Genomic DNA, 20,092 nt, shown 5'->3' with positions numbered 1-20,092 from the left:
CAAGAGCTTAGCGAATCCTATGAGCTCTACCGAAGTCAAGGCTACCGGAGAATCTGATATGTATTTTGAGGAGACATATCAAACGGAAGAAATATCAGCAGTCCGTTTGGATGATTCACGATTTTGAATTAATGTCTTAGGTGAATGCTATATATAAATAGATCGCTAAAATCATAAGCGACAAACTGAATATGCTTCATAAGAATTATACTAGAAGAGTAAAAAGTTGATAAGTCCTTAAAGATGCCACCGAGTAACGAGCAAATCTTTGATCGGGATCTACTACTCTAATCATAGGTGAACTGATTTTAATTTGAACGATGTTTTTCTGTTTATTCCTTGCCCAAAGAAAAAGAAGCCTTTGCCCTTGCTCAGTGTTCCATTAGATGGGTGTCATTCACTGCATGCTCTCTTTGAGAGTTATCTGCGATTGTTGATTTGATGTATCTGTAATCAAAAACCGCAAACCACGTGGATAAAACCTCATTGGCTGTTGTTAGGACAGTTTGGGAGTTGTCTTGTCATACAAATCGGTCAAGATAATCAGTTGATTCCACGTCAGGAAAGACCCGCATTTTCCTTTGATCGACAACCGTCAACCACATGAATAAAACCTCTTTAGCTGTCATTACGATTGTATGGGAGTTTTCTTTTCAAATAAAACACCCTTTCATGCATCATTATTACACCATTACTCTTCTAGTAGGCAGAGTGAGCATGCTGGCCAACTGACCTTGGAAGATTAAACATTTGTCGACAGTTTGGGAGTTGTGTATTCTGGATCTAATTAAGACTCACATGTATGATTTTCATTATAATTATATTGAACAAAAGTATGGAAAAAAGTATAATCATTATTCACAGACAGACTCACTGACTTATGAAATTAAAACTGAAGACTTTTGGAATGACAAAGGTAAATTTGATCAATAATAGTGACTATCCTAAATATTTCAATTGATCATCATCCCTGCAATCTTTAGCCATTTGTTGAATACAAATAGCCCAAGGTGGTGTTTGTTAAATGGAGCGATAGTTGCGACACACTAGATTTCAAAAAGCTTCAAAAGCATTGTGTTCCAGCAAAACATTAAAATAGTCTAGTTCAACTACATGGTTCTTAAACCTGCAACATATGAATTGTAGGAAACTGGCAAAAACCGAACACAAATGGCATGTGTCGGACTCTCGTTTTCTCATTGTTCACATCGACGCTGCTTTTAATAAAGTTGTGCATTTCGAGACCGAAAGCTTATTCGGTGGTTTTGATGCAAATTTACCTCAAAGGACCTTTTGACCCGAATGCAAATTTTTTTAGTAAGTCGTGCATCAGTTCCCACCTTGTCGGGATTTAAGAGGTCTTAATTTACCATCATCCATGCAACATTTTGTCATGACTTAACCACAAGAGATGGAGCTAGGGATGTCAGCCAAGGTATCCGAGTAAGCAGTCTTCGCTTCAATTATTACGGTTTGTCCTCCTTTGTGAAAGATCATACAAATTTGAAAACACATTTACTCCTACATTGGCGTTCTTTAATAAGCTTAATTTACCTCTTGACAAATATTTCAAAATCTATAAAACAAAACTTGAAAAACCTAGCTATGTTCTCTCCTTAAATGTGCACTAAAAATATGTCTGCGTGCTAAATGTCAAAGGCATGGTGCTCCACCAGAAAGTGCTAGAGTCCAGTTGAACTTCAGATTCTGTAACCGATGATGTACACATCGCTCCAATCTCGAGGTTCCAGCTTGCCTGCAATGTGCTTTTTCTTACTTTTCAGACTCGTAGGGTGATACAACTTCACTTTCAACTCCCTCTTATCCTTGACAGGAAACCACGCGTTGATGGAGTTGACAATGTTGACGCCATCGCCAGTGGCTACGTTCATGTACTGCTTGAAATCATTGCCACCGCCGCTCGTGAAAATCTCGTAGTAGCCTCGCTCAAAGGGGCCCTCTCCGAACGTAGTCATGAATGTATAAACGAGGACCTCTTTTGCTTCGGCTGGAATTTCAGGGAGATCGAACGAATAGGTAATCTCAGATTCGTGATATCCTGGAAGTTTGCCTAGGGAAGCAGTTTGTATGGGCACCCAGTCACACTGCATATTTTCGTTGGCCTGAGGCTTGCACAGAGCTTTCTTAGACTAGGAATAATATCGATGTGCAAAACGAAACTGGGGAGAGGCTGTTTTATTTGAAAAGGAAACTCCCATACAATCGTAGTGATAGCCAATGAGGTTTTATCCACGTGGTTTACGGTGTTCAATCAAAGGGAAATGTGGGTCTTTGGTGAGGTGGAATCAACCGATTGGACCGTTTTGTATAACAAGACAACTCCCAAACTGTCATGATGACAACCACTGAGGTTTCATCCACGTGGTTTGCGGTGTTTGATCAAAGATACATCAAATCAACTAATTGCGTAGGGAACCACAGGTGGCCCAAGCTCCAGTTGTGAAATGATCATCTTGCGAAATAAGATTCATGGCGATATTATAAGAGTTTGTCTGGAAATGTTTACGACCGCTCTTAGGAATGAAAAACAATATGGTCAAATTCTCCAAAAAAATACTTCACCTTACTTCCAAAGTGTATCGCTTGTTATCTGACCGCTTTCTAAAGAACCCATTTTAGCGAGTTATCCATTTCAAGGTTTACTACCTACATAAGAGGGCATCTCTTACTGCACGAGTTACCAACCTAATTTGCATGCGAGTCAAGAGGTCCTATGAGGTAAATGTGAATCAAAATGACAAAATAGTCCAGTTCAACCGCAGGGTTCTTAAACCTGCAACATATGAATTGTAGCAAATTAGCAAAAACCGAACACAAATGGCATGCGCCAAACTCTTGGTTTCTCATTGTTCACATCGACGCTGCTTTTGATGAAGTTGTGCATTTCGAGACCGAAAGCTTCTTCGGTCTTCGGTCATTTTAATGTAAATATACCTGAAAGGACCTCTTGAGTCGCATGCAAATTTGGTTAGTAAGTCGTGGATCAGTTCCCACCTTGTCAAGTTTTAAGAGGTCTTAATTTACCATCATCCATGCAACATCGGTCATAGCTTGACCACAAGAGATGGAGCTAGGGATATCAACTAAGGTATCCAACTAACCAGTCTTCGCTTCGATAATTACGGTTTGTCCTCCTTTGTGAAAGATCATACAAATTTGAAAACACATTTACTCCTACATTGGCGTTCTTTAATAAGCTTAATTTAACCCTTGACAAACATTTCAAAATCTACAACAAAAAAATTGAAAAGCCTAGTTATTTTCTCTCCTTAAATGTGCACTTAAAATATGTCTGCGTGCTAAATGTCAAAGGCATGGTGCTCCACCAGAAAGTGCTAGAGTCCAGTTGAACTTCAGATTCTGTAACCGATGATGTACACATCGCTCCAATCTCGAGGTTCCAGCTTGCCTGCAATGTGCTTTTTCTTACTTTTCAGACTCGTAGGGTGATACAACTTCACTTTCAACTCCCTCTTATCCTTGACAGGAAACCACGCGTTGATGGAGTTGACAATGTTGACGCCATCGCCAGTGGCTACGTTCATGTACTGCTTGAAATCATTGCCACCGCCGCTCGTGAAAATCTCGTAGTAGCCTCGCTCAAAGGGGCCCTCTCCGATCGTAGTCATGAATGTATAAACGAGGACCTCTTTTGCTTCGGCTGGAATTTCAGGGAGATCGAACGAATAGGTAATCTCAGATTCGTGATATCCTGGAAGTTTGCCTAGGGAAGCAGTTTGTATGGGCACCCAGTCACACTGCATATTTTCGTTGGCCTGAGGCTTGCACAGAGCTTTCTTAGACTAGGAATAATATCGATGTGCAAAACTAAACTGGGGAGAGGCTGTTTTATTTGAAAAGAAAACTCCCATACAATCGTAATGACAGCCAACGAGGTTTTATCCACGTGGTTTACGGTTTTCAATCAAAGGGAAATGTGGGTCTTTGGTGAGGTGGAATCAACCGATTGGACCGTTTTGTATGACAAGACAACTCCCAAACTGTCATGATGACAACCACTGAGGTTTCATCCACGTGGTTTGCGGTATTTGATCGAAGATACATCAAATCAACTAATTGCGTAGGGGACCACGGGTGGCCCAAGCTTCAGCTGTGAAATGATCATCTTGCGAAATAAGAGTCGTGGCGATATTATAAGAGTTTGTCTGGAAATGTTTACGACCGCTCTTGGGAATGAAAAACAATATGGTCAAACTCTCCAAAAAAATACTTCACCTTACTTCCACAGTGTATCGCTTGTTATCTGACCGCTTTCTAACGAACCCATTTTTCGCTGTGAAATGATCATCTTGCGAAATAAGAGTCATGGCGATATTATAAGAGTTTGTCAGGGAATATTTACGACCGCTCTGAGGAATGAAAAAAAAATATGGTCAAATTCTCCAAAAAAAAACCTCACCTTACTTCCACAGTGCAGCGCTTGTTATCTGCCCGCTTACTATGTCAAAAAGAACCCATTTTAGCGAGTTATCCATTTCTAGGTTTACTACCTACATAAGAGGCATCTCTTACTGCACGAGTTACTAACCAAATTTGTATGCGAGTCAAGAGGTCCTTTGAGTTAAATTTGCATCAAAACGACCGAAGAAGCTTTCGGTCTCGAAATGAGGAACTAAATCAAAAACAGCGTCGATGTGAACAATGAGAAAAACCAGAGAAAAGTTAGCGTTTTTATCAGTGGACACTTTAACTCCTTGGCCTGACTTATTATTGTCAAATTCCTAACATAATTTGCATTTTGAGTTTGTCTATTATGGAATTACTTTCAAAAGGCATACTCAGTCTGCAATGTTTGCTCTCTACTTCGGTACCTTTTGAGTTAATGTTTGGAATTTATTGCAAAGGGCATCAAAGAAACCACCACAATGCTTACGAAACATTTCTCTAACAAATACAACTGTGAAAACCATGATGTCATTGATTTGGGTTAGTTGCGTTACAGCACGTGGGTTACGCCAGGATCTATATATCCTAAACTAACTCCTGCAGCAGTAGAAGTCTTACAGGTGAAATATTCACTGTCACATGACGGTGGCCCAAACGTTTTGTCTTTTTTCTTTTTCATTTGGGAAATTTCATATCAGTTGTAGGTAATACAACGTAATAATTGAACAGTTAAGCCTTAGTTACCTAACATCGCAGTGCCACCATTAAAAGATTTTTCAGTCTTTTTTGTAAGGGAGCTGTCGCGTTTATATGGGAGAAAGATACAAAGTCGTAAACTTTTCGAGACTGGTGAGAACTTTGGTCCAGTGTGTTGATTTACAGAATGAACTAAGCGACGTCTGTTGCAAGTGACTGGTGGGTTGTGCGATGTATCAGCTTTCTGAAGGAATTGTCTCAGCGACAAAGCTAAAACTAAAAAGCTTGTATCAAATTTTGTTGATGCTGGCCAAGATTCTATGCATTTGTGGTATATGTGTAGAGTTACGTGCATAAATATGCAAAATCCTTTGTTTTATTTGCTTTGTCTATAAGTTTTTGCTAGAAGCATATATTAGCCTCGTACGAAGTTTTCAATTCTTTTTGCAGTTAAAGTAATGGTTTTGATCGCAAAGAACTCATGAAACAAATAATGTTTGACCTTTATATGGAAAGGGATGAACAGTGATCTTCACAGCTAAATCTTAATCAGGGCAGTTGTGGAAGGTAAAGACTAGAAAGAGATTTAAGGTGGCTTTGTAGCCTAACTAAAGTAGTGACAACGGATATCTAGGAAGTACGGGCTAAAATCTTTTCGAGGTTTTAATCTTTTTTTTTTTTGTTTTCGGATTAATTTATCGCTGATTTAGTTGTGTTTCTTCTGTAGAATTTTTATTTGGACTTAAGACAACAGCATCACAGTGTGGATAGTACCCCTATCACTACAAGGCAGCTTGAGTCACTCAGGTATAACATGAGTTAATTGAAGAGCTTACTGCGTTCATTTTTCCTTCGTTCGCTTATAAAATCTCTTTTTTAACACACAAGCATCGAATTCGCATGGAAAACTCCATTTTAGGCCACCAAGGGTAGAGCAAACGCCATTCTTTGCGGTGAGGCAGGTACTCAATAATGGTTTTATTCGCCTCATGGGTCTTTTGAATCATTCCTGTTATGGTTTTATTTGGGAGACTTTGTCTCAGTTTGTTAATAAGGAGTTGAAGTCCGTGATTGCTGAATTCTTTTTATCTTGTAGTCAAAACGCTTCGTTGCAGAGCTAAGTCGCATTTCAGAGAGGGAATACAACTCACTTTTCACCGTTGAACAAATGAGGAGGATAGCGAAGGTAACTGGAACGCTTTTCTTTAGACGAACTTGCCTGTAAAATGCTTAATTTTCTAACAAATGAATGCAATTGGAGAGAGAGTAGATTGGCTTCTCATATGGGTGTTATTTATCTGGGATATCTTTTCCTGTATGTTCCTCACGTGAGCAAATTGTGCACACTTTTTCATTGATTCTAATGTATCAAATGCTGGCACTCCTTTCTATAATTAACATTAAAATATTTCATATCAGCACTTAAGAGATTACATTCCAAAAGTCGTTGGGTTCTCGATGATATTAGAAATTTAAGCTGGCAAATAAGTTCAAAAAGGTGTTTTTGTTCTTCACCTTTTTCCACCCATTAAATCTGGTGTAACAAAGTTCAAGTTAAGAGTACTATTTCTTAAATATGGCTGCTCCCGAAGTTTCGCAATCATTTAGTGTGTGCCCGAAGTGCCTGGTTTGCCAGTCACTTCTTCTTGAATGATCCATTCAGAGGGATCTCATTTAAAAAAAGTTTCAGTCTGAAAAGCACCTTTTTTTCATATTTACTTGTGATAGGATCTACGACTGCAGATTCGTAATTTCGACGACTTTGTTTTCTCCCTAAACAACCAAGGGTTTCTTCTGAAGAAGGGACCGAGAGTCTACCAGCTGCAGACCTCGAACTGCCTGTAATTGATAAGTAAGCTACTGGGGATGTTTGATGGAGATTGTGTCCTGGAAAAGGGCAAGACCGTATGAAAATACTAGAGCTATATCACTGAGGATATTCGGACGAAAGCTTTCTACGTTAAAATAAAAATTTGGTTCCTTAGGTCCTCAAGTTAAGTTACACTCGTGCAGAAGAACTGAACTATTTGGTTAGTTTCTATGATACAGCCGTGTTTTTTTCCTACAGTACCACAGTAACAAACCCCTCTAAAAAGTACAAAGACTAAATGAAATCACGGATTAAGATTTAATGGCCGAAAGCGCTTCCAAAAAAATCATGTTTCCATTCTTTTAATAATAAAAATAATAATAATAATAATAATCTGTCTTCAATAAATCAGAAACAACAAACGCGTAATTTTACAATAACGCGTAATTTTACAATATATTATATATAAAATTATGAGTATATTTAAGAACATGTAAAACTTGTTGCATTGCAACATGTAATGTTATGAAGTTCCTTATATACGGTGAATTTAATTGAAGAGGCATCTCTTAAGGAAACAATGCTTGAAGCGTTCGGTTTTAACTCTAGGTAATATAAAGTCATGCTTGACTCACGGGGCACACGTCTCTTTAGGGGTAGAAAATCATGAAGTACATGATCATCACTGATTACGTTCTTACAAAGCTTAGAGTCCCTATCTTTAATTTAGTCAAGTATAGTTGAAGGCCTTCTTGAGAAACCAGTCGATTCTGTCTAGATATTGTCGCTGGTAAGCTGCACCCCAAACTTCAATCCCATACAAGAATACGGACATGACAAGCGAGTTAAACAAATTATTAAGTTGATCTTTGGAAGATCCATAGGTTTGGCATACCCTTAGAATGTACATTCGACTACTGGCTTTGGATAGCATATCGTCGATATGGATGTCCCAGTTCGTGGTATCTTCCTGAAATGTGATTCCTAATAGTTTTAACCATGGCTTCCTTTTATTCCTGGTAATTCTGAAGGGGATAACTTGGTAGTTTTGCCGTGTATGCACATTTCCCATGTTTTGGTAAAATTGAGAGACATCTCAATTGTATCCGCCTACTTCTTCATGTTCTCAACCTCAGCGGCAGCAATATCTGTGCTTTGCTTAACAGGAACACTTATCTTTTCACCCAAGTGTGCGTTTTTTTATGACCGGGGGTCCTTTTTTTAACACTCCTGACCGTAACCTGTAGCTTGCCAACAGAATCTCATGAGGGAATATGATCGCTTGTACAGCCGTTCAAAACGCCTCTTCTAATTTAATCATAATAACGAAAGCCAACACCGAGGGGAAAGGGTCGTAGAAAATTTCTCCACTTGGTTAAAGCATCCATTTGACGTTACAACACAACTTGAGAACACCCTTGCGATGTCCACTCACAAGACGATTATTGGCCATGTTACAGTAAACTAGAAAAACATCGGGGCTACCTGCAAATGAATCAAAAATTGTAAATAACTGGGTTTCATTCCCTTCGCAGGTTAGCTAAATTGGTTTAGAGTTACTGTTGTGGGTATGGAAGGAGTCTATTCATCATTGTTGTCGTTTAAGTAATATCGCAATGTTTAAGCTGGTATATCGCTAAAACGAATGCAGAAGAGAAGATTGCTACTCCAACCAGCGACATCTTCCGTTTATTAAAAATACCTTAGAATTATCTAAGTGAGGTTATTCTTTTTGCCGTGAAGTTTTTTCTTTTGCCGTGACCCTTTTCTTTTTGCCGTGAGTCTTTTCGGACCTTTTTGTCGTGAGGTTTTTTCTTTCGCCGCGAGATTATTTCTTTCGCTGCGAAGTTATTTCTTTTGCCGCGAGGTTATTTTTTTTGCCGGAACAGTTGTGGGCCGCCGTAAGAACGGGTCAAAAGAGTAAACTCCTTAAACTTTTGGAGAGATTTCCGTCGAACCCCATATTATTCTAAAACAAAGCCGTAGTCTTAAAGGTAATCCGCGACTTTGTCCTCGTTGTCTTGTAACAAAAAAAATAATCGTATCGTTCCATATATTTTTCTTTTGCTCCATCGATGTTTGCGAAAGAAAGTTAAAGGGCATGTAAACCCAAAAAACGTTCATTTTCTTTTCACATGGATGTTTAGTAAATATATCAAGTACACCAAAGGTACCATTCGTTTTTTCTCAAAAGTCCATTTTCACTTTGTAAAAGCCCTTCCAAATTCGAAACATTCGCCATCTTGAATGGCGCCATCTTTCCTGTGACGTCACGGGTGGATCCTCCAAAGTCTCGTTTTATAATCGCGTGAGGCACGAAGGAGTCTTTTCTACAGCCGTTGTTTGCTGGTCTCGTCATGATTTTTTTACGTACAGTTTGCTTCAATATAATCAATTTTTTCGTAATGGTGAAGCGTTGAGCCGTCCAGTTTTGTACTGATTCAAACAAAACTGGGCATACAATGCAAATATTTCCAAATGACGCAAATTTGAAGCGACAATTTGTGAAATTTGTTCAAGTGAAAATAGCCGATTTCGTCGAGCCGTTCGAACGTTCTGTTGTTTGTAGCAGTCATTTTTATTCCTGGTGCTGTACCGACGATTCAGGCCTCACCAGAAGCAAATTATTCGGAAGACGAAAAACGACCCATACAGTCGGCAGACGACGAGGATTCGGAAGTGGCTGACCAAACTGAGAAAGAAGTTGAGCTCTTCAAAAGTTAGAGGTCAACAGAGAAAGTACAAAATCGATTTACATGAGAACGTTTCGTTAATTAAACAACAATAGCTTTATTGGTTCTCTAAAAACATCTTTTTTCTCATTTAATGAAAGATTATGGGGAAGTCAGTTGTTTGGGAGCCAGCGCTGAGCCCGTAAAAGACACTGACATGTCTGAACCTTTGCCTGTCGAAACACGTATCGAAGAAAGAGAATTCGTTGATATCAGTGTGTTATAACGTGATCTGGAATTTTGTCGGTTCTATACAAAGAATTCTATACAGGATCCCATAATCAACCCTTATGTTCTATAAGAAAATCCATGCCAGCCCCACTTAGTGCTTCCTTTGAGAAACCCTGCAGAGAAACAGCAGAAGAATTTGTGTCACGGTTTTCACAGCAGTGAAAATACATTCAAAGGTCAGTAGGACAATATTCATCATTTTGAGTACAACTTAAAAGATCCTGATTTCAGCTTGCAAAACTATCTTTTCAATAATGCAAATCGAAGCAAACACAAACAGGGTTGGATAATTATGAAGGCCACACAAGGAAATGCACATGATACAACTTGTTTTATCGATGGAAATGCTTCTGAGATGAAGGATATTGTTTACCGCACAAGATAGCACAGCGACCCTAAAGTGTTTGCTGAGATATCCCCAACACCAACGAACAAGCTATCTGTAGGCAATTTAGCGAAATTTCCTGCCAGGAAAGAAGCGAAAAACAACTAGCTCTAGTATTGTATTATTAAATCAATGGCAGAAACAACTCAAGTAAATCGATCTCAAAATGTAACAAAACAGATGAAACAGAAAATATTTAGCTTAGTCGTTTCTGGTGTGATTATCTGTGCTTTACTGCTGCCTGTAAGCGTACTTGGCCGTCTCCAGCACCCAGAAATCGAGGCAAATTGACTGAAAACCTGGATGCTCAGTGATACAACTTATCTGGGTTTCAGGCCATTTTGCCACAATTGCCCGATTTCCGTACAACAAACACATTCATGAGTTTTCGGCATTGGTTGACAAGTTCCACACTCGCACCTTTGATAATTTTATATAAAACACTCTCAGAAGCTCAAGTTTAAAAAAATTCTGTTGCATTCCTTTAGATTGTACCCTCGCTGTATTGCATTTTCATGTTAAATACAAATAAATCACAAAGTAAATTAAATACCAGTCTGAGTTTCCGAGACTGTCGCATCGCTGTCGACATGTTCTGTACTGTCTTCGTGCGGATCGCTTCGGTGAACCCTACGCGGCTCATATTGTCAAGGACGTGGCCCAGACTCTCCTAAAGATTCTGGATTATCCCCAGCGCTGTCATGTACTAAGCTTAAGGCATTCGAGTCGCTACCTTCTGAAAAAACATCTTCCGAACTACCGCTACTTACACGAACTCCCACACCAGTTCTACTGGGGAAGATGTGTTGCGCAATATTTTGGTTCCACCGCTTACGTCACGACTTCTCGCTATTGTTTTTACCGGAAATGGAATTTCAGTTGATAATGCCGATTTTCTCCTAAAATAAGTCGAATTGGACAAAACTAATTTCAAATTCATTTTCTACGCCACTTTTTACATAGTATAAGAAAAACATGTATTTTTGGGTTTACATGCCCTTTAATTTTCTTAGTTCATTTATTTGATTCTGTATGTTGATATACACACTTTTCCTATCATATATTTATTTGTTTGTTTGTTTGTTTTTTATCCAAAAATATACCTGTTTATCTATCGTTGAGAATGAGGAATCAAGAAATTATCTCAGTAATCGCGGTAGGTTCACTTCCGTCACGTGAGAAAATCGTTTCCGGTAAGGTCATAAAACTGTCACGCAATGTCAAGTTGCGCAAGTAGTTAGAATTGAGAAGCAATTTAAGAAGCCTTTCGTCGATCTTAAGATGATTAGGAGTAGGAGAACGAACGCTACTGCAACAGAGTCGTCTATGGAGGAGAAGGAAGAAAATCCCGGAGTGAAAGGTACGATTACGAAACATTTTATAGCAAAATCTAGCGACAAAAAATTGCACAATCTTTCGATTTTAGATGGCGCTGGTGCCAGGTGTTCCTTAATGTAAATATTTCAAATTGGTAGTTCTTACTTCAAATCGCCCTTGGACCGTTTTTATTTGCTTCATTTAAAAAAAAACCAAGCCGGCACTGATATATTTGGCTATTTGGTCAACCGAAACTATATCTTATCCTTCCTTCAACACGAGTTCACGTCAAGCAGATAAGCGCTGACCCGTGAAGTTCGCGGTCAATCGGCTACTTGCTATCGGGGCAAGCTGCCAAAATCTTCGATCTGGCGACGGAATTTTAATAACAGCGTTACTGTGGAGAATAAACAAGTAGAAAATTTTGGTTTGGTATCTTTTCGTCAAGTGTAGGCATGGCGAGCAGACAGGGACGTGACAGGTGGGAGAGGAGCAGGAACGTGTCGAATTCTTTTTATGGTACCTACCCCTCCCCATCTAAATGTTCTTTATAATAACGGTTTGACTGTATCACTCTGGTTTCCCTTAAATACGCAAGTTATTTAGAAGTGCAAATATATGCGGTAAGCAATACCTTACGCTCGTGAAAAACATAACTCGTGTCTTCATAAGTTTTGATTTGTTCGTTTTACCAGATCTGGATGGCGAGGAGACTGGAAACCAATCTAATGGTTTGCACACGAAGACACGACACAGCGACGATGGAAGGGATAGAGATGTGAACTATGTACTTGTTATTACAGTTCTAAAAGCTTTCATTTTGTCCATTTTAGCAATGTTTTCGGCCGGATTTAATGCCCTGAGGGGATTGCCGAGGTATGTCTCTAGATCTGGCTTTGGAAAATATTTTTATTCACCCTCAACTCGATCGACGAGTGCGGCCATGACGAAAGGGATACAATATCAGGATTCGGAAAACACTCGTCCATTTTCATGTTCTGCAGCCCGGTTTGATCCACAAAAACTCCGTGATGTATGGGGTAAACCATCCTTTGATGTGGCGAAAATGACCCATCTGTTGGATCACGATAACCACGACAAGAGAGCGAAATTTCGCAAAATCTTTTCTGAGGATCCTTTGATGACCCCAAAATACAACATTTCCTTGGACGAAGAGAGAGACTTAGCCTTGAAGAGACTGAAGACACTCTGTAACCAAGGATTTATTTCCGTGTTAGACTTCAAAAGCAACCCTCACTGGATCTTTGCAGCCCACGAAATGGCCGCCGTAGTAGATGCGGCAATGGCTACCAAAATGACGGTCCAGTTTAACTTGTTTGGTGGTACTGTGTTGAAGCTGGGCACAGAAAGACACCATGACAAACTATTAGAGGTAGGAACTTTTTACTCGTTTTTCGATTTAGTCAGAGTATTGCTATTTGGTCTTATAAGCCTTACATCCTAATTAATATCAGCTTCTATATTCTCCGTAATCTTACGTAATCTTATATGCCTGGCATCTTATCAACAGCTTCTATTTCCTCCGTAATCTTTTACGCCTTACACTTTAACATTAGCATCTATTTTCCCCCTAATCTTCTCTGTACATATCCTTTGGCTCTGACTAGGAGAATTCATTTGGTGATCATTTCCTTTATTCTCATGGTTTTCATAAATGATTAAGCAGAAATATTGTAAGGAGAAATTAGACACTGGTCACTCTTAGGGTATTTTTGTTTCCACTTATAACAACACCTTTGCCTTTTCAGAAAGTAAGCTTTTTTTACCCTCTCTATGAGTTTAACCCTTTAACTCCAGATCAAATTTGTAATTCTCCTTATTGTTAACCATACAATATTTGTTCTGGAAATTTACTATTGGTTCAACTAATTATCCCCAAATTGACATTTTTTTTTTATTCTCATCACTTATCTGGTTGTTATTGTATTGATATTGTAAGGAGAAACTCTCTCTTGGTCACTCATGGGAGTTAAAAGGTTAATGTTTCTTATTGTTTATCAATAAAGGGCAAAATTACTGAGCGCTGATTGGTTGAAAGAGAGGGCATTTTTTCTTAATCGAGGGCATTTTTAGTAATCAAGAGAGGGCATGATTACCTGTTAATGATTGGCTAATCCGTTGCATAGCAACTGTTCGTTATCTTGAAATTTGTTAAAAATAGACTGGGCGCGTGATTTTCCTTCGTATAAATTTTGCCCTTTATTGATAAACAAGTAATCCCATGAGACCTCGTACTATTAAGGATTAATTGCACTTGAGTTTTCAAAATTTTCCAAATTGCCCTCGTCGCGACTCGGGCAATTTTGGAAAATTTTGAAAACTCTCGTGCAATTAATCCTTAATAGTACTTGGCCTCATGTGATTACATATACATATTTGTAAATGATGTATTCATCTACGTGATGAATATGACTGTTAATTGACTAAAAATGAAGGAAAGATTACCATGCCTCTGAACTGGCAAGCGACCATGGATTTCTATAGTTGTTGTAAAATGATTAGCAATTTGCTTAAGATTTTTATTGCATCAATCTGCATGCATCTGTGCTCTTAGCAACAGCAGTATTCTTCATTTGTCATGTTGGACTCACTTGGCTGTAGCTTTGACCACAGTGATGACAAATATTGTTGTCTGTGAGAGTACACACCAGGCTATACCACAGTTGACTTTTTTAATTTACTACAACATCTATGTCAAAATTTCCAAGTCATCCATGTTTAAGAGGTGACAAAGGTATTGTGTGACATATTAACATGGGTAAGGTTGTCTGTACTCTTTTCAACAGTGGGAAATTTTCCAAGCAGATTGCAACATTACTGCCAATTGTGGTAAAAAGGTTTTTTTGACTTAAGAACTGATGGCAAGGCCTCTCTTTTCTTTTTGATAAACCAAGGGTATTGATTCATTGGAAGATGTGGGCTGTTTTGGTCTGACAGAACTTGGATACGGAAACAATGCAGTACAGATGGAGACAACAGCCACATATGACAAGGAGACCAAGGAGTTCATTGTCAACACACCAAATGCACTGGCACAGAAATATTGGATCACCAATGGTGCTTGCCATGCCCATCATGTCATTGTCTTCTCTCAGCTTTATATTGATGGCGTCAATCAAGGTAGGAAAATGCCAAGGTTAATTCAATGAATAGATATTTTGTACTCTCACTTTTCAGTTGTGAAAGCTAGAGTTTGTATTCAGGGCTCTTAACCATTATTATTTCATGATTCACACCTTTTCTTTTGTTATTGAACAATCTTTATTTGACCTACAACCCTGTTGAATACTAACAAACTGAAAGTCCGGGGAGGGCTTGATAATATCTCAGAGAAGAGCAGGGCTGTTGAATTGAATATGATTTTAAATGAGGGATTTTTCTATGTAAATCCCTCGTTTCAGGAGTTTATCTTTATAAATCCCTCCTTTGGTTGCAATCATTCCATTTCACTCTTCTGCTTATTCAGACAAAGTATGAACTGCCCACAATGTATTTATTCTTGTATTTGGCAGTATTTGAGACTGGTTGCGATCATTCTGTTTCACTCCACTGCTTATTCAGACCAAGTATGAACTGCCCACTGCCCACAATGTATTTATTCTTGTATTTGGTGGTATATGAGATTCCTTCCTCTTCTCAAGTTCTTCATTGTTAACGACCAAAATCTTCCTTACTACTTCTGGGCAATTTGATGGGTCAGTCTGTCCATCCTTGATGTATTCCTTAGTCACTACTTGTTTTAATTCTTTTGCTCATGAATTTTGTGGAGCAGGCTCATCACTATCTACTAGGCTGTCTAAAATAGAATCAATACTAAAATCTTGTTGTAATATTTCTTCTGAAAAACTATTTTGAGTAAGAAAAAGCTCCTTGTTGTTATACATGCTGTCCATAATGACAGCACAAAAACAGAGAAATGAGTTGTTGGAAAACATTTGTACACGTTTATTGAAAAACTAGTAAACAAGAACAAAAACAAAATATCAAACATAGCAAAAAACAAAGAAAATGCAATGCTAAGTCCCTTGTGGACTCGCTAAAATATCAAAGTATAAAAAGTTTAGCACTTGTCACAGAGGAATTCGCAACAACTTTTCACAGTTGTGTGAGAAACGCACACATCAGGTTGCTTTCATGGTATCTGCTTTGATCCAATGAAAGTGTGACTGTACTAATTAGCCTGTGTTTGGCCCCTTGAAGGAAGGATTGTTATTTAAAGATCCCTTAGTCAGATAAATACCTTGAACAGAGGTATTAATCCATATACATCTCTCAGCCCTACAGCCCTCGGGATGTATATGGATTAATACCTCCATTTTTGGTATTTATCTTGTACAAATTCATATTTTCCATACTGCCCTGTCAAATTTTCCTATGGTACTGATAAGGAGAACTTTTTTCACAATCAAGATCTTCATAAATTGGTTATCATTTCCTTTATTCTTATATAACCTTTGTATTTGATTTAATGGTGATACTGTAAGAAAAAATTGGAGGCCAGTCACTAAGGGTTTGAAAGATTAACAATTATTAAAATGAGAATGTATCTTGAGTTTTCATAACTTTGGAGATTTCCTATCCATCTTACATTTGTGAGCTGAGGCTATGCAAGCATGTAAACATGCCTCTAATGCTTTTATAACATATTTCTGATGCACATGTACAAATTGTAAACATTGCCTGTGTTTACAGTTACATGCTCTCATTTAACCCTTAAACTCCCAAAATCTGATTGTTAATTCTCTCCTCTAGCTGCTACACATTTCCTTGTTAATTAGGTATGAGAGCCTGGTGCTAGATCAAGATAACAGCTTCTACCTGATAAGTTCGAGTATTCTCATTACCTGTTTGCTGAATAATGTATGGATATTTTAGGGGAAAGTTTCATGTTAATCACTTCTGAGAGTTAAAGGGTTAAACAACCCATTGACTAATGAGATTGTAAAAGCAAAAGTGTTCGTTTCACATTCCAAAGACATAATGGAGAAGAAACTGACTGAAGTGTTATTGGTTTCTCTTGGAAAATATTCCAACTGAATAGCTCAGCTTTCATCAGTCGGAATGAGTGGTTACACAGCATAAAACTATGTGCGTGTAATCAATTGCTCAGAGTGACCCTTCAATGAGAATATGGATTCATATCTCTGGAAGCTCAAGCCCCTTGTTCCTGTTAGTGATGGATGTCTCATCTTTACCTCTAGATATCATCACAGTGTGCACTGTACTTGAGTCATGTTACAAATCATATTCCGACAAAATTGATTATTTCAGGTATCCATGGTGTGCTGGTTCCCATCAGAGACAAAAACCTTAATGTGATGCCTGGAGTTCAGATCCATGACATGGGACATAAAATGGGTCTGAATGGAGTGGACAATGCTAAGTTCTTCTTTAGCAATGTCCGTGTACCCAGAGAAAACCTGCTCAACTTGTATTCTGATGTTGAAGAGGATGGAACATACAAGACAAACATAGAAGGAAGTATTCGGAAACGTTTCTTGACTGTAGCAGACCAGCTTCTCTCAGGCCGTCTGTGTATAGCCAGCATGTCACAAGGTACTGTTTATTGGGTGGCTTACTATATCCCAAGTACTAAAGCTCTGGGCCCAGTTGTATAATGGATGGATAATGCTATCCAAGAGATAAATTGCAATGTGGTGGATAAGCAATTGCAAAATCTTTAGCATTGTCTGCTGTACAGCAATTTATCCGGTGGATAGTGTTATCTAACCTTCGAACTGTTTGGGCCTGGTTCACTAATCAGCATTACCCCCCCCCCCTCCCCCCCTCCTTTCACTGATCTCTATAACTGCTTTTGTGTTTTTTCTTAAGATGTGACATTTGCAAACATCCAATTTGAACTAAATTTGATAAACACTACAGAACCACTTGTGGGAGATATGTTGTTCTAATGGTTAGTGCACTGGATTCCAGGTCGAAAAAATCCAGTTTCAAGACCTTGCAGAGCCATCGTGTTGTGTTCTTTTGCAAAGCACTCTCCTTCAGAGTGCATCTCTTCACCCAGGAGTATAAATGAGTAGTGAATTGTCAGGGAAGCCTGATGAAATTTTGGGGAGGTAACCTTGCAAAGAATCGGCATCCTCTCCAGAGGGGAAGGTTTATCTGTAACATCTGGAATTTAGTGTTGCCTTGACTTGAATGGGCTTTGTAGGCTCAGAGTTTAGTTGTCTACACCCATACACTCTGTTCTGGACTTTTGCACCACACACATCCAAGCTAAAGAATTGTATGCTAGTTGCAGCCTTCATAGATGTGCACTTCTTTATTTTATATGATGTTCTTCTACCCACTGTAAAGAACAAGCACAGGAAATAGCGGTATGTCTTATTATGTTTTAAGGAGCAGCCAAAGCTTGTCTTGCCATTGCTATCCGCTACTCAGCAACTCGCCTTACAGTGGGTCCTGATGGCAAATCTGACACACCCATTCTCAAGTATCAGCTCCAACAGAACGCTCTGGTGCCACTTCTGGCTGCTACTTACGCCATGGATTTTGCACTGCAATATATAAAAGATCGCTGGGCTTTTCAGGTACTGTGGCCTTGCAAAACGTCTTGTGTCTAGCAAAGAATGATTGGAACATTACGTGTATTTTTGTCCTTTAGTGAACAATGTTATTATTCCACTCTCGGAAGTTGCATATGGGATATCCGAACTATAGCCTCCGTTTGGTATCTTGAAAATACGCTTATCTGTTCCAACGAGTGAACAGTTTTGCGAGAGTAAAGCTCGAGGAAAACTGTGAGCAACAGAGGCTCAGCGAGGTCCTGATACAGCTTTGTTTAAGATCTTATCATTCCATTTCCTTCATAGGCAGCTGATGGATCTGAGAATGCGGATGTGGTGATTATGTGTTGTGTTATAAAGGCTATAACTGGCTGGCATGTTGCTGAAACAGCTGCCATTTCCCGCGAGAGGTGTGGGGGCCAAGGGTATCTGTCCTGTAACAAGTTTGGCAGTGGTATCGCTGGTTCGCATTCCTCCATGACAGCCGAAGGGGACAACTCAGTCCTGATGCAGAAGGTGGCTTCAGAAAGGCTGATGAGTCTCAAGCCATCCATGTTGGAGGTAGCGGCCAGCTATGTGCCGAAGGCTGTGACCCGGATCTTCGGTTGGGCCAATCTCAACAACCCGAAATACTTGCAGGCGCTTTTAGAGTCACGAGAGAAAGATCTATTTTTGAGCCTTGGAATGAAGATGATGAAGGCTGGGAAGGAGGGAAGATTTGACACCTGGATGTACATGGAACAGGATCTTGTCCAAGCTGCTGCTCGTGCGTATGGTGAACGACTCATCAGTGAATGTTTTGGCAAAGCTCTTGACAAAGCTGACCCTGGTCTGCAACCAGTTCTCCAGAAACTTCATCATCTCTATCAGATGTCAGTCATCAAGAAGGATCTCGGCTACTTCACCACCTCGGGGCTGATGTCCACGTGGACTGGGGCTAAAGTTGGGAAGGCAGCTGCTGACCTGTGTCGAGAAGTGGCACCGCAGGCCACTGCACTGTGTGATGCATTTGGATTCACCGACGAAATGCTTAATGCCCCAATTGCCAGAGACTGGGTCAAATATAATGCAGTTGATAACAAAGGGGAAGTCGAAGGTGTGCAATATTGATGCTGCCACCCGAAATTCGCTCAACCTTGTGAACGAACCCTTTTTTTTCTGAAAGCTCCTGAAACAAAAGTTGTCGTAAATTAGAATCACAGTGAACCATGTTCCTCAGGTGTATGCGCTAATAGAATAATTCCTCCATAGTTATTTAAGTGTTGGCTTTCTCTACTAGCAAGAAGTCATGTTTCGTCGTTGGGGATTTGGTTTGTTTCACTTATTTAGTGTTAGAAAGAAGAGGAACTGGGCTGAGCTATTTAATAAGCCATCGCGCGTTTAAATAGGGGATGGGGAGGGGGGGGGGTAAGTTTAAGCGTTAGCCCTTCACTCTGGGAGGATGGTAGCGGTCAAGTTTGGCAAGTTTTCATCTCAAACATGCGTGAATGTTTCTTTTCATCACATCTCCCTTTACTGCAAACGAAGATTTAGAAGGGAGCCAACATTTATACCAAAGTTTAATTCGAATCTACGACGTAATAATACATATCGATTCAAAGAACGATCAAGAATTCTAATGTCAGAGGAAGGAAAGTGACGGAATATTTTGATTTTCAGAATTTATTTTCTCTCTCTGTTATAGGGGGTGGGGTGAGGGCGGGGGGGGGGAGGAGGTTGAATCAAATCCACCGAGAGATGGGGATGTGAATCCATTAATGGACGTGCCCATTTTTCGGCTACGTAGGTGCACTAATTTTTATTAGATCCTGGGTTAAATTTTTGGCAGGGTAATTTTTTATTTGAAGTTAAAGAAAAAGGCTTAAACCCCTTCAGCTGTGACACCTAGAACCGGAAACTTTTTGTGATACTTTTTCATCATAATGGCCTAGGGGTCTACATATTT

At 39.3% G+C, this 20,092-nt stretch overlaps 4 protein-coding genes, 1 long non-coding RNA gene and 1 pseudogene across 8 annotated transcripts in view; 2 read left to right on the top strand and 4 right to left on the bottom strand.

Moving 5' to 3' along the window:
- The window catches only part of LOC113682824 (DNA helicase MCM8), an 80,021-nt gene extending 72,712 nt beyond the window's left edge, over nucleotides 1–7,309 (top strand). For both annotated transcript variants that reach the window (XM_089211344.1, XM_089211341.1), the window contains exons 32-33: nucleotides 6,221–6,310; nucleotides 6,853–7,309. In XM_089211344.1, the coding sequence (XP_089067470.1) occupies nucleotides 6,221–6,310; nucleotides 6,853–6,969 (207 nt within the window). In that variant the 3' untranslated portion in view covers nucleotides 6,970–7,309. The remainder of the gene's footprint in view (nucleotides 1–6,220; nucleotides 6,311–6,852) is intronic.
- Nucleotides 1,515–2,235, bottom strand: LOC113682823 (uncharacterized). Its single transcript, XM_027200004.2, has one exon. The coding sequence runs from the start codon at nucleotides 2,109–2,111 to the stop codon at nucleotides 1,701–1,703; it is 411 nt and encodes a 136-aa protein (XP_027055805.2). The 5' UTR covers nucleotides 2,112–2,235; the 3' UTR covers nucleotides 1,515–1,700.
- Nucleotides 3,189–3,908, bottom strand: LOC149043122 (uncharacterized). The gene has a single exon (XM_089211384.1). It carries the CDS (start codon nucleotides 3,783–3,785, stop codon nucleotides 3,375–3,377), a length of 411 nt encoding a protein of 136 aa, XP_089067510.1. The 5' UTR covers nucleotides 3,786–3,908; the 3' UTR covers nucleotides 3,189–3,374.
- On the bottom strand, nucleotides 7,281–8,131 carry LOC149043121 (uncharacterized; annotated as a pseudogene).
- Nucleotides 8,132–9,704: 1,573 nt separating this feature from the next.
- On the bottom strand, nucleotides 9,705–11,077 carry LOC149043120 (uncharacterized). The gene is made up of 3 exons (XR_016188165.1): nucleotides 10,836–11,077; nucleotides 10,271–10,361; nucleotides 9,705–10,010 (listed from the first exon to the last, which is right to left on the bottom strand). It is a non-coding gene; the product is annotated as an uncharacterized LOC149043120 (long non-coding RNA).
- A 405-nt stretch (nucleotides 11,078–11,482) lies between these two features.
- Nucleotides 11,483–19,401, top strand: LOC113682820 (uncharacterized). Of its 3 annotated transcripts, XM_089211349.1 has the most exons (7): nucleotides 11,549–11,642; nucleotides 12,053–12,118; nucleotides 12,295–12,992; nucleotides 14,515–14,740; nucleotides 16,892–17,176; nucleotides 17,981–18,171; nucleotides 18,454–19,401. In XM_089211349.1, exons 1-7 carry the CDS (start codon nucleotides 11,564–11,566, stop codon nucleotides 19,255–19,257), a joined length of 2,349 nt encoding a protein of 782 aa, XP_089067475.1. In that variant the 5' UTR covers nucleotides 11,549–11,563; the 3' UTR covers nucleotides 19,258–19,401. The 3 variants fall into 3 exon arrangements, with proteins under 3 accessions (XP_027055803.2, XP_089067475.1, XP_089067476.1); XM_027200002.2 differs by lacking the exon at nucleotides 12,053–12,118 and having other exon boundaries at nucleotides 11,483–11,642; XM_089211350.1 differs by lacking the exons at nucleotides 11,549–11,642; nucleotides 12,053–12,118 and adding an exon at nucleotides 12,139–12,222.
- The last annotated feature ends 691 nt before the right edge of the window (nucleotides 19,402–20,092 follow it).

Source organism: Pocillopora damicornis, chromosome 7 (assembly GCF_964200805.1).
Source record: "Pocillopora damicornis chromosome 7, jaPocDami1.2, whole genome shotgun sequence".
Lineage (NCBI taxonomy): Eukaryota > Metazoa > Cnidaria > Anthozoa > Scleractinia > Pocilloporidae > Pocillopora > Pocillopora damicornis.
The sequence above is the reverse complement of the archived record's forward strand: the minus strand, read 5'-3'. Positions and strand labels throughout refer to the sequence as shown.